The sequence below is a fragment of the Embiotoca jacksoni genome, unplaced genomic scaffold (genome assembly GCF_022577435.1).
Source record: "Embiotoca jacksoni isolate LCO1_2020_lvr unplaced genomic scaffold, fEmbJac1.0.p SCAF_111, whole genome shotgun sequence".
NCBI classification, from domain to species: Eukaryota; Metazoa; Chordata; class Actinopteri; family Embiotocidae; genus Embiotoca; species Embiotoca jacksoni.
This window is the reverse complement of record NW_027185243.1, coordinates 440,130-452,629: the sequence shown is the minus strand read 5'-3', so window position 1 is coordinate 452,629 and position 12,500 is coordinate 440,130. Positions and strand designations below refer to the sequence as shown.

Below are 12,500 nucleotides of genomic sequence, written 5' to 3'. Positions count from 1 at the left end.
ACACACACAGTCTCAGGGCTGCATGCGAATGGCTCCGTCCAGGCGGACGACCTCTCCGTTGATCATCGGGTTCTCCACCAGGGAGGTCACCAGGTGGGCGAACTCTGCGGGGTCTCCCAGGCGCGACGGGAAGGGCACCTGGCGGGCCAGAAAGTCGCGCACCTTTTCGGGGAGACTCGCGAGGAGAGGCGTGGCGAACAGCCCTGAAGAGGGAGGAACGAACGAGACTTTACATTTCTGCTCCGTCTCCATCGAGGCTGAAGACACGACGTACGAGGAGGCGGAGCTCCGAGCGTCTGGTACTCTTTAAAAAAAAAACTATTTTATAAATAATTTAGAATATTTTCTACATTGTCTTCTCCGCTGTGTCACTTATTTTATATCACCTTTTTTATTTTATTTTAAATTGGTTGTATTTTTATTTTATTGTGAAAAACTTTACACCAAAGGTGCTTCAGAAATAAAGTTGACTTGACTTCGAACGCCAATAAAACGTCACTTTCTGTTTATTTATTTACGATGTGAAACGGCACAATAAACACAAACAAAAACAACTTTCAGTGTTACACTCCCGACCGGAGGACGGGTGAGTGGGGGCTGGTGGTGGTGGGGGGGGGGGGGGCCCCAGTCCGGTAAAACCCGGTCTTGTACCCGACCCCACCTGCCTCCTCCTCCCCCCCCCCCCCCCGGGGGTTTAACAGCTCTACAGTTTGCGTCGGACTGGAAGGAGCCGGCGTGTTCCCCAAAAAACACAAAGTCTTCCAAAAGCTCACTAATCACGTCGTCTGAGTTCGTACCAGTCGTGTAAAATAAGTTGTCTGAAGCTTCATTTTTCCGTCAGCTGTGTGTTGGTTAAAGTGTGTTCACTGACCAGGTGCGATGGTGAGGACTCGGATGCCCATGGGTGCCAGGTCTCGTGCGATGGGGAGCGTCATCCCAACAATGCCGCCTTTAGAAGCTGAGTAAGCTGCTTGTCCAACCTCAAGAGAAACAAGAGAAATAAAGCTGATTAAAGAAATTAATTAGGAACTAGTCATGATTTTCAAATAAACAAAACAAAAATAGTAAAATCAAGTAGTCTATGTGACTATTGTTTTGTCTTATTTCCCCTGGTAGTAATTCGCACCTACAGCCAGAAGGTGGCGGTAATACACCTAAAATCAATGACAACTGTCGTCGACAACAAAAAAAACATCAGACTGTTTACAAAAGAGTTCGTAGCTTCAGGTCTGAAAAATGGTTCTGATCCAGAAGTGTCTTCAGCTGCAATACCAGCGAGTGCCACTAGAGGTCGGCTCCAAAAAGCCTCCGGCTCCATAGACTCCCATTCAACTTCTCAAAGCTTCAAAAAGACCTGTTTTTGGGGGCGTGTCTGTTTGATTGACAGGTCTGTGGTGCAGTCAGGTTACAGCTATCGGTGGGCGGGACGTAGTATCGTCAGGTTTCCAATCAGATCGGTCAGATCCACCGCTGGCTCCTCCCCCAGCTCGTCCAAATATGGTCACTTCCTGCTCCGAACCGCTACGAACTAGCACGATGGTGACGGACAGAATCTGAACTGGAGGATTCGTAACGTTCACAAACCAACGATGACATCACTGATGGTTGATGACATCACTGATGGTTGATGACATCACTGATGGTTGATGACATCACTGATGGTTAGTTACATCGAGGTTCCAGTAAGATTACTGTGAGATTAGACGCTGCAGTAAAAAGCTGAAGGAGTCTTCGACCAGTAGCGAGTCGTCTGTTCTGTTTTGTTTTTGTTTATTTTCAAACCTACCTGTCCGTCAAAAGCAGCCACACTGGCCGTGTTGATGATGCAGCCTCGGTGTCCGTCTGCGTCGGGCTCGTTCTTCCCCATCTCACCCACAGCGAGGCGGATCACGTTGAAGGTTCCCGCGATGTTCACCTGCACAACAACAACAACAACAACAAAAAGAAAAGTCACGTGATTTTCCTGACGAGCCGTTTTCCGTCCGGCCGTACTTCTTACGTTGATGACACGCTGGAAGTCCTCCAGGCTGTGAGGGAGGTCCTTCTTGAAGTTGTACGTTTTGACGGCCACGGCGATGCCGGCGCAGTTCACCGCCAGGTCCAACCTCCCGAACTTCTCTCTGGCCAGAGAAACCGCCGACCGCACGTCTGCCTCCGACGTCACCTGCAGAGGACGAAGACAAAATGTTTGAGTCCAGGAAAACATCAGTTAGGAAGAATCCTGGGAGACAATAAAGTATAAAGTGGAACAGAAGAGGAATCTGGTGATGAAGTCATTGTGACCGTGCAGGAAGATGAGCCGGGTGTGAGCGCCATCTACTGGGCTGAGAGGACATTACACCTCCAGCCTTGATATGCATTCAACACGTCTTCTGGGCTCAGAGTCTGTTCACTGTGGATGCTGAAGGTACGGCCTGTTACCATGGTAACGGGAGGCAAATAAACCAGATCTGAATTTGTGAAAAAGTCGTGACATGGCTGAAATTCATTTTTGATTAATTCTAACAGGAAAAGTTAAAACTGAGAAAAAGTTGATTTTATACAAAAATGCTACGAAATAAAAAACCAAATGATCAGATGTTCTTCAACGAATAACAAGTCTGATATCAATAATTACAACATTTTTAACAACTAATATGAAGGTTGAGAAAGTCAACAGTCATGTTTCCACCTCGATAAACAACGAGTGTTCAGTGAAGCGCGTCCCGGCTGGACTCACGTCTGCAGCAGCGAAGGTGCAGCGTTCCCCGAGACCGGCCGCCAGCGCGGCGCCGCCGGAGGACGGCAGGTCCACGATCACAGCCGACGCTCCGCTCTGCACCAGGCGCTCCACGGTGGCCCGACCCAAACCGGACGCCCCGCCCGTCACCATGCCGACCATACCCTGCAGAACAAACGCATTAAAAACCCACGTGGACGGGCGGCGGGGGAGGACGGTGGGAAAGGGAATGAAACTGGGAAAGACGGGCAAATTCATAAACTTCACTCACTTCTTCATTTTGGAGGAGAAAAAAACACGAGTGATCATGTGTGACGTCATTAAACGTATAAAAAAACTACAATATTTTGACTAGTTTAAATGTATTTGTATACATCTTAAAGGTACCATGTTGTATAAATTCAGATTTCCATTTCTTCTTTGGTGATAAAGAAGGACTCGTTGCTACGTAAATACCGTACTAACTAAACTAAACTAAACTAAACGCACCCAGCAGCTGGACTGTATCGACCTCCATCACTTGGTGATGTCACAAACTTACACTCAAAGGGGACCTTTAAATTGACTTCCATACTAGTCACAAAGAAACTGGAGATATGTTGAGTTTTGAGTTGTCCATTTTTAGACACATTAAATTTAATTGTAGAAAACCTTTCAAGCGGTGTCTACTGATACTTTAACAAGACATCTTTAAAGACTTTTTAAGGTTTTGTCTGGAAAACGGAATAAAAATGAGCCATTTTAGACGTAAAGATATCGTAAACTGGACTAATTAATCGTCACAACTCCATTAAATTGAATTATTTGGTTTGAATTTTTACGTTTTGACGAATCGACCTTCCACATGTGCTGAAGTCTCCCGTGTCCGGAGGTCAGCGAACACACCACGATGGGCGCTCGTGAGCCTCCAAAGAAGCTTCTAAAGCTCGAAAGCAGCGAGCTGACCGGAAGTACAAAGCTCGCCCGTCTGTCAGCACGAGCCCGGCCACCTGTTGAAGTAAACACCACCTGTTGAACACCGTCAGTGACGCGGAGCGCGAACGCGTCGCATTCTTCTCCTCACCTTCACACACCGAATGTTCGCCATGTTTGTTCGAGGCCGGCCGTGACGTCACACGCCAGAGATCGTGTATGTGACAGAGGGTCGCGCCCCGCCGCTGAACCGTGTTCATGCTCCTCAGCTCAAATCCAACGACGCTTCACTTTAACACATTTTATTAGTTATATATTTGAAAACAAAACAGGATAAATCAATCATTAGTGTCTTTATAAAATATTAAACACTTATCAACGTTGTATTTCATTTTGAGCTGAATGATTTTTCATTTATGAATGATCTAAATTAATTAATTTTCAAAGCAAAAATACCAAATATTCAGCATTTGCTGCTTATATATTGATGTTGCAGTAAAAATACAACTACTGCTATTTTTGCACTTCAGGTGCATTAATGCAGTACTGATATTTAGTCAGTAAATGTTTTAGTGTCACAGCATATTAAAAAAAATCATTCATTTGAAGGAAAAAAAATAACAATTCCTAAAAAACAGCGTGTTTTTGTGAGAACTTTCCGATATAAAGCTGTACGAGCACGACGCTTCAGAAGTTATCCTACAAAAACCTCAGCGTGAGACCTCATGTCATTACTCTTCGGTCCTCCGGCTCAAGCACTGAAGCCCCGCCCTCGACGTTGTGGCCTGGCCAATCGGTGAAAGGTTCGGGGAACGCCCCTTCCGAGGCAGCGCTCTCGTCCAATCAGAGCTCTGCAGCCGAGCGAGGTCAGTTCAGGCGACTCGCTGATGAACTGAGACGTTCAGGTCCTAACAGCTTTATAGAACTATTTAATATACAAACTGGATTACTTGAAACCATGTTCGGTCCTGAAGTCATGTAGGAAAGCAAACACAACATTTACAGAGCTTTGAGGAGAAAATCCTTTATTTTCAATAAAAATATCAAATCATGACATTTTTTTGACCTTTAAATTATATTTACTTCTTAAAGATTACAGTCGCACCAAAAACTCAAAGATGTACGAAGAAGGCTGCTGGTACTTTTATTGATTATTTTCATTCATAATTCAACTATGGATCAACCAACCGCCAAAAATATGAAGATAATTAGTTTAGAGCTGCGAGTAATAAAACACTGATGACTACTTCGATCATTCGTGAATGTTTTGGTGGTTTTTTAAGCAGAAACTCAAGATTCAGTTTGCAGCTTTTCCAATGTGAGTTTTTAAACCTTTCATGTGTAAACACGTCCTTCAGTTCTGGTTTAACAGGTAATCCTGACTTTAATGTTCCAGTTATATCACTATATACTATACACTATAACACTATATATGTATATATATATATATATATAAATATTCACTAGCTGCAACTCTAATTGGGTTTAATATCATAAAAAAGAAAAAGAGCAGAATTGACATTTGAGAAGATGAAACAATGACATCATGGCAAAATATTTGCTTTGAGAATTTGTTTGTTTTTTTATAAATTCACAATTTGTTTCAGTTTTAATATAAAAATGACTGAAAACAACAGTGAAGTTGGTCGAAAGGAAAAGATGTCCGCAGAATCTGGAAGAGGAAACGCTTATATATCTTTATATATATCTATATATATCTATATATAGATATATATATGTATATATATAAAGATATATATATATATATATATATATATATATACATATATATATATACGTACAGTGGGGCAAAAAAGTATTTAGTCAGCCACCAATTGTGCAAGTTCTCCCACTTAAAAAGATGAGAGACGCCTGTAATTTTCATCATAGGTACACTTCAACTATGAGAGACAAAATGGGGGGAAAGAATCCAGGAAATCACATTGTAGGATTTTTAATGAATTAATTGGTAAATTCCTCGGTAAAATAAGTATTTGGTCACCTACAAACAAGCAAGATTTCTGGCTCTCAGACCTGTAACTTCTTCTTTAAGAGGCTCCTCTGTCCTCCACTCGTTACCTGTATTAATGGCACCTGTTTGAACTTGTCATCAGTATAAAAGACACCTGTCCACAACCTCAAACAGTCACACTCCAAACTCCACTATGGCCAAGACCAAAGGGCTGTCAAAGGACACCAGAAACAAAAATTGTAGACCTGCACCAGGCTGGGAAGACTGAATCTGCAATAGGTAAGCAGCTTGGTGTGAAGAAATCAACTGTGGGAGCAATTATTAGAAAATGGAAGACGTACAAGACCACTGATAATCTCCCTCGATCTGGGGCTCCACACAAGATCTCACCCCGTGGGGCCAAAATGATCACAAGAACGGTGAACAAAAATCCCAGAACCACACGGGGGGATCTGGTGAATGACCTGCAGAGAGCTGGGACCAAAGTAACAAAGGCTACCATCAGTAACACACTACGCCGCCAGGGGACTCAAATCCTGCAGTGCCAGACGTGTCCCCCTGCTTAAGCCAGTACATGTCCAGGCCCGTCTGAAGTTTGCTAGAGAGCATTTGGATGATCCAGAAGAGGATTGGGAGAATGTCATATGGTCAGATGAAACCAAAATAGAACTTTTGGTAAAAACTCAACTCGTCGTGTTTGGAGGAGAAAGAATGCCGAGTTGCATCCAAAGAACACCGTACCTACTGTGAAGCATGGGGGTGGAAACATCATGCTTTGGGGCTGTTTTTCTGCAAGGGGACCAGGACGACTGATCCGTGTAAAGGAAAGAATGAATGGGGCCATGTATCGTGAGATTTTGAGTGAAAACCTCCTTCCATCAGCGAGGGCATTGAAGATGAAACGTGGCTGGGTCTTTCAGCATGACAATGATCCCAAACACACCGCCCGGGCAACGAAGGAGTGGCTTCGTAAGAAGCATTTCAAGGTCCTGGAGTGGCCTAGCCAGTCTCCAGATCTCAACCCCATAGAAAATCTGTGGAGGAGTTGAAAGTCCGTGTTGCCCAGCGACAGCCCCAAAACATCACTGCTCTGGAGGAGATCTGCATGGAGGAGGTCTGCATGGAGGAGGTCTGCATGGAGGAGGTCTGCATGGAGGAGGTCTGCATGGAGGGACGGGGCCAAAATACCAGCAACAAGGTGAGAAGCTTGAAGACTTACAGAAAACGTTTGACCTCTGTCATTGCCAACAAAGGGTATATAACAAAGTATTGTTATATATACACATATATATATACAACAAAGTGTTGAGATGAACTTTTGTTATTGACCAAAATACTTATTGTCCACCATAATTTGCAAATATATTCTTTAAAAATCAGACAATGTGATTTTCAGGAATTTTTTTTCTCATTTTGTCTCATAGTTGAAGTGGAAGAACTTTCACAACTGGTGGCTGACGCAATACTTTTTACCCCACTGTGTGTGTGTGTGTGTGTGTATATATACACACGTATATATATACATGTATGTATGACATCATGGCAAAATATGGCTCCACCTCACCGCCCGCTCCGCCTCACTCCACCTCACCGCCCGCTCCGCCTCACTCCACCTCACCGCCCGCTCCGCCTCACTCCACCTCACCGCCCGCTCCACCGACCGCCCGCTCCACCTCACCGCCCGCTTCCGCCTCACTCCACCTCACCACCCGCTCCACCTCACCGCCCGCTCCACCGACCGCCCGCTCCACCGACCGCCCGCTCCGCCTCACCGCCCGCCTCCACCTGACCGCCCGCTCCGCCTCACTCCACCTCACCGCCCGCTCCGCCTCACCACCCGCTCCACCTCACCGCCCCGCTCCACCTGACCGCCCGCTCCGCCTCACTCCACCTCACCGCCCGCATCCGCCTCACCACCCGCTCCACCTCACCGCCCGCTCCACCGACCCGCCCCGCTCCACCTCACCGCCCGCTCCACCTGACCGCCCGCTCCGCCTCGCTCCGCCTCACCGCCCGCTCCGCCTCACCCGCCCGCTCCGCCTCACTCCACCTCACCGCCCGCTCCGCCTCACCGCCCGCTCCACCTCACCGCCCGCTCCGCCTCACTCCACCTCACCGCCCGCTCCGCCTCACCACCCGCTCCACCTCACCCCGCCCGCTCCACCGACCCGCCCCGCTCCACCTCACTCCACCTCACCGCCCGCTCCGCCTCACCGCCCCGCTCCGCCTCACTCCACCTCACCGCCCGCTCCGCCTCACCACCCGCTCCACCTCACCCGCCCGCTCCACCTGACCGCCCGCTCCGCCTCACTCCACCTCACCGCCCGCTCCGCCTCACCGCCCGCTCCGCCTCACTCCACCTCACCGCCCGCTCCACCTGACCGCCCGCTCCGCCTCACTCCGCCTCACCGCCCGCTCCGCCTCACCGCCCGCTCCGCCACACCGCCCGCTCCGCCTCACCGCCCGCTCCGCCTCACCCGCCCGCTCCGCCTCACTCCACCTCACCGCCCCGCTCCGCCTCACCGCCCGCTCCGCCTCACCGCCCCGCTCCGCCTGACCGCCCGCTCCGCCTCACTCCACCTCACCGCCCGCATCCGCCTCACTCCACCTCACCCGCCCCGCTCCGCCTCACCACCCGCTCCACCCTCACCGCCCCGCTCCACCTGACCGCCCGCTCCGCCTCACTCCACCTCACCGCCCGCTCCGCCTCACTCCACCTCACCGCCCGCTCCACCTGACCGCCCGCATCCGCCTCACCGCCCGCTCCGCCTCACCGCCCGCTCCGCCTCACTCCACCTCACCGCCCGCTCCGCCTCACCACCCGCTCCACCTCACCGCCCGCTCCACCTGACCGCCCGCTCCGCCTCACTCCACCTCACCGCCCGCTCCGCCTCACCACCCGCTCCACCTCACCGCCCGCTCCACCGACCGCCCGCTCCACCTCACCGCCCGCTCCACCTGACCGCCCGCTCCGCCTCGCCTCCGCCTCACCGCCCGCTCCGCCTCACCGCCCCCGCTCCGCCTCACTCCACCTCACCGCCCGCTCCGCCTCACCGCCCGCTCCGCCTCACCGCCCGCTTCCGCCTCACCGCCCGCTCCACCTCACCGCCCGCTCCACCTCACCGCCCGCTCCGCCTCACTCCACCTCACCGCCCGCTCCGCCTCACCACCCGCCTCCACCTCACCGCCCGCTCCACCGACCGCCCGCTCCACCTCACCGCCCGCTCCACCTGACCGCCCGCTCCGCCTCACTCCACCTCACCGCCCGCTCCGCCCTCACCGCCCGCTCCGCCTCACTCCACCTCACCGCCCGCTCCGCCTCACCGCCCGCTCCGCCTCACTCCACCTCACCGCCCGCTCCACCTGACCGCCCGCGTCCGCCTCACTCCGCCTCACCGCCCGCCTCCGCCTCACCGCCCGCTTCCGCCTCACCGCCCGCTCCGCCTCACCCGCCCCGCTCCGCCACACCGCCCGCTCCGCCTCACCGCCCGCTCCGCCTCACCGCCCGCTCCGCCTCACTCCACCTCACCGCCCGCTCCGCCTCACCGCCCGCTCCGCCTCACCGCCCGCTCCGCCTCACCGCCCGCTCCGCCTGACCGCCCCGCTCCGCCTCACTCCACCTCACCGCCCGCTCCGCCTCACTCCACCTCACCGCCCGCTCCGCCTCACCACCCCGCTCCACCTCACCGCCCGCTCCGCCTCACCGCCCGCTCCGCCTCACTCCACCTCACCGCCCGCTCCACCTGACCGCCCCGCTCCCGCCTCACTCCGCCTCACCGCCCGCTCCGCCTCACTCCACCTCACCGCCCGCTCCGCCTCACTCCACCTCACCGCCCGCTCCACCTGACCGCCCGCTCCGCCTCACTCCACCTCACCGCCCGCTCCGCCTCACTCCACCTCACCGCCCGCTCCGCCTCACTCCACCTCACCGCCCGCTCCGCCTCACCACCCGCTCCACCTCACCGCCCGCTCCGCCTCACCGCCCGCTCCACCTCACCGCCCGCTCCACCTCACCGCCCGCTCCGCCACACCGCCCGCTCCGCCTCACTCCACCTCACCGCCCGCTCCGCCTCACTCCACCCTCACGGCCCGCTCCGCCTCACCACCCCGCTCCACCTCACCGCCCGCTCCACCTCACCGCCCGCTCCACCTCACCGCCCGCTCCGCCTCACCACCCGCTCCACCTCACCGCCCGCTCCGCCTCACCACCCCGCTCCACCTCACCGCCCGCTCCACCTCACCGCCCGCTCCGCCTCACCCGCCCGCTCCGCTCACCGCCCGCCTCACGTTGTCTTCTGAATGGTGTCCGGTGTTTTTGAGAGCCGGGACACGCGAGGACAGCAGAGATGCAGAGTATGACCGCCGATCACCAATGGCAACAGAGACTTCAGTCACCGTGGCAACCGAACACAGGATGTGGGATGGTCCGTCTCCTGTCAGGTGATGGTTGGTTCACCGTGAGAAAGACAGTAGGCTGTATAGTTATCTCCCAGATCTGGTGTGATCCTAAAACTATACAAACTACTACCTCATCCCACAGCTCCCAGCGCCTCCTCCCAGGAGGTCAGGAGGTCAGGAGGTCACAGCCCTCCTCCAGGAGGTCAGGAGGTCACAGCCCTCCTCCAGGAGGTCAGGAGGTCAGGAGGTCACAGCCCTCCTCCAGGAGGTCAGGAGGTCACAGCCCTCCTCCAGGAGGTCACCTCCCCATCAGACATGGGGCAGGATGAAGGGAGGAAACAGAAGAGCTGACCGGTCCTCCTGGATGCAGCCTCGGGGAGCTCCTGTCCTCCAGGAGGTCACCAGGGGCCGACCAAGCGGCGGAGCAGCTCCCCGTGCCCGGGAGGAGCAGCTCCTTGCGCCTTCAGGGCTAGTTAGCATTAGCTAGTTAGCATTAGCTAGTTAGCATTAGCTGCACAGACGCTCGTCCCGTTAAAGTGATGCAACATCAGAGCTGCTAGCTGCTAGCTGCTAGCTGTCAGCTCCACCCGCTCCGCTCCGCCACACCACCCCCCATCCGCCTCCCCGCCGTCTTCCTCCCCTGTCTGGGTACCAAACCACGGCAGCGGTTAACGTCCATCTTCCGTGTGAAGCCCCAGGTGGACCCTCGCATCGTCCTCGCCATCTTTCCGAGCGGAGCGGTGCTGATCGCGTGTCCAATTATCGCGAGATGTGCGGGTCTGCGTGGAGCGCGCATGAACGAGATTTCAAGTGCAGGGAGCAACCATTGATTGATTGATTGATTGTCTTCCACTTCATTTTATATTCTTTGGAGAGTTGAGATAATTGTTTGCAGTAAATAAACATTTAATAAAGTTTCTATTTCACTCTAAGTTATCAGATGTTTAACTTTAGATCATGTCTATAGTCTATACATGTATATACATATACATGTGTATATACGTATATATATGTATGTGTATATATATATAGACTATAGTTTAACTGTTAAAAATATTGTCGAATTTAATTTGTATACAACTTCATTAAAGTGCATAATTAACCATTTTTAATGGATTTTATACTATTAAATGTACAAGTAGCATATTTGCCTTTAAATTGAGGTAGAAGACCTAAAGTTACTTCCCAAAACCATCCTTTTAAATTTCAACCAGTCAATAGGGATTAAAATCATTTAAATAGCCATTGACTTTATAAAATTCTGATATTTAACGCCTTTCTTTGCCTCCATAATTACTTTTCATTTCACTGCATGCGTCTATAAAATTAAAGCAACGTAAATCTAAAATAAATCAAGACACTGGACACAAAAAATACTTTTTTTACTAAAAGAATAAATTTTATTTCAGCACTGTAAGTCATTTCCCAACCAGTACAAACATGACTGCCATCTTTGTCTCTTTCTGAACCTTTCCTCCCCTCCCTCTGTGAGATCAGACCACCAACAGCCAGACAAATTAAAATTAAAATAAAAAATAAAAAAAAAAGAAGCTTTCTTTTCTCACCTTTTCCACAAACCGTCCGGTGCTTCCATAATGCTAACAATGATGACAAATTATACCAACCATAATTATAAACAGCAATAATGATGATGATAATATTTCTATAACAATAATATTATGGATAAATTTTAACCCTTTTTTTTTCGCTGCCACAGGTAGTTTTGGGTACTGATGATGCATCGGGACACGTGTTGCTGAGGGATCTGACCCACGGGACGAGAAACATGGCCCACAATAATCAAACCTGTCTGGGACTCAGCCACAGGAGGGGGGGCTTCGGTTTATGGGTCAGTGGTGGAGGGGGAGCGTGGGGGGGTTATTATACTGGAGCTTGGGGGAGGGGGTGTTGAGGGGGGGGAGTGGCAGTGTAGAGAGAGACAGACAGAAAAAAATTAGGGACGTTTATTCAAACTGAGAATCCTGCGAACAGATCGGGGACCCGGTGCAAAACACCGCCGACTGCACATCTGTGTGACAGACCATAATACTGTTTCTACAACACCACATCGTACACGGCCGACTCAGACTCTTGGTTCTCTTCACAATTGTCGAGCTCTTCGGAGACGCTCCCGTTTTTTTGTAGGCAGAGAGGCGAGTTTTCTTTTCTAACCAGCTGGTGTTCAGTAACTCAGAGAGGCTCAACGTTTCCTCGCAACACTTCATCAGATTATTCGCCGGTAAACCTTCCTCAGAATTTAATTTCTATGGATGAGAAAAGTAAGATGAAACCAATGGACGGGAAGTTGTTGACAGTCAATTGCTTATATTATGGATTTTCTCAATATTTCTATTGTTTTGATGCAGAAAATATCCAAAAGTTGAAGGTGACGTCGTCATTGTTTGGGGAGGGACCAGTCTGTGCTGAAGTTACACTACTGGTCCTCCAATTGCTGCGACTTCCTGTGTTCCTTTCAAATTAAAAGCCCTCAAGTGTTTC

General features: G+C 51.3%; 1 protein-coding gene across 3 annotated transcripts in view; it reads right to left on the bottom strand.

Annotated features, from left to right (window-relative positions):
• hsd17b10 (hydroxysteroid (17-beta) dehydrogenase 10) overlaps window positions 1–3,826 on the bottom strand; it is a 4,042-nt gene extending 216 nt beyond the window's left edge. Inside the window, exons 1-6 of one of the 3 annotated variants that reach the window (XM_069143591.1) lie at window positions 3,783–3,826; window positions 2,720–2,884; window positions 2,000–2,164; window positions 1,787–1,915; window positions 872–980; window positions 1–203 (exon numbers count right to left, since the gene is read on the bottom strand). The exon at window positions 1–203 is cut by the window's left edge and continues 216 nt beyond it. In XM_069143591.1, the coding sequence (XP_068999692.1) occupies window positions 13–203; window positions 872–980; window positions 1,787–1,915; window positions 2,000–2,164; window positions 2,720–2,884; window positions 3,783–3,806 (783 nt within the window). In that variant the 5' untranslated portion in view covers window positions 3,807–3,826 and the 3' untranslated portion in view covers window positions 1–12. The other 2 variants (XM_069143593.1, XM_069143592.1) reach the window with 2 other exon arrangements.
• Between the last annotated feature and the right edge of the window lie 8,674 nt (window positions 3,827–12,500).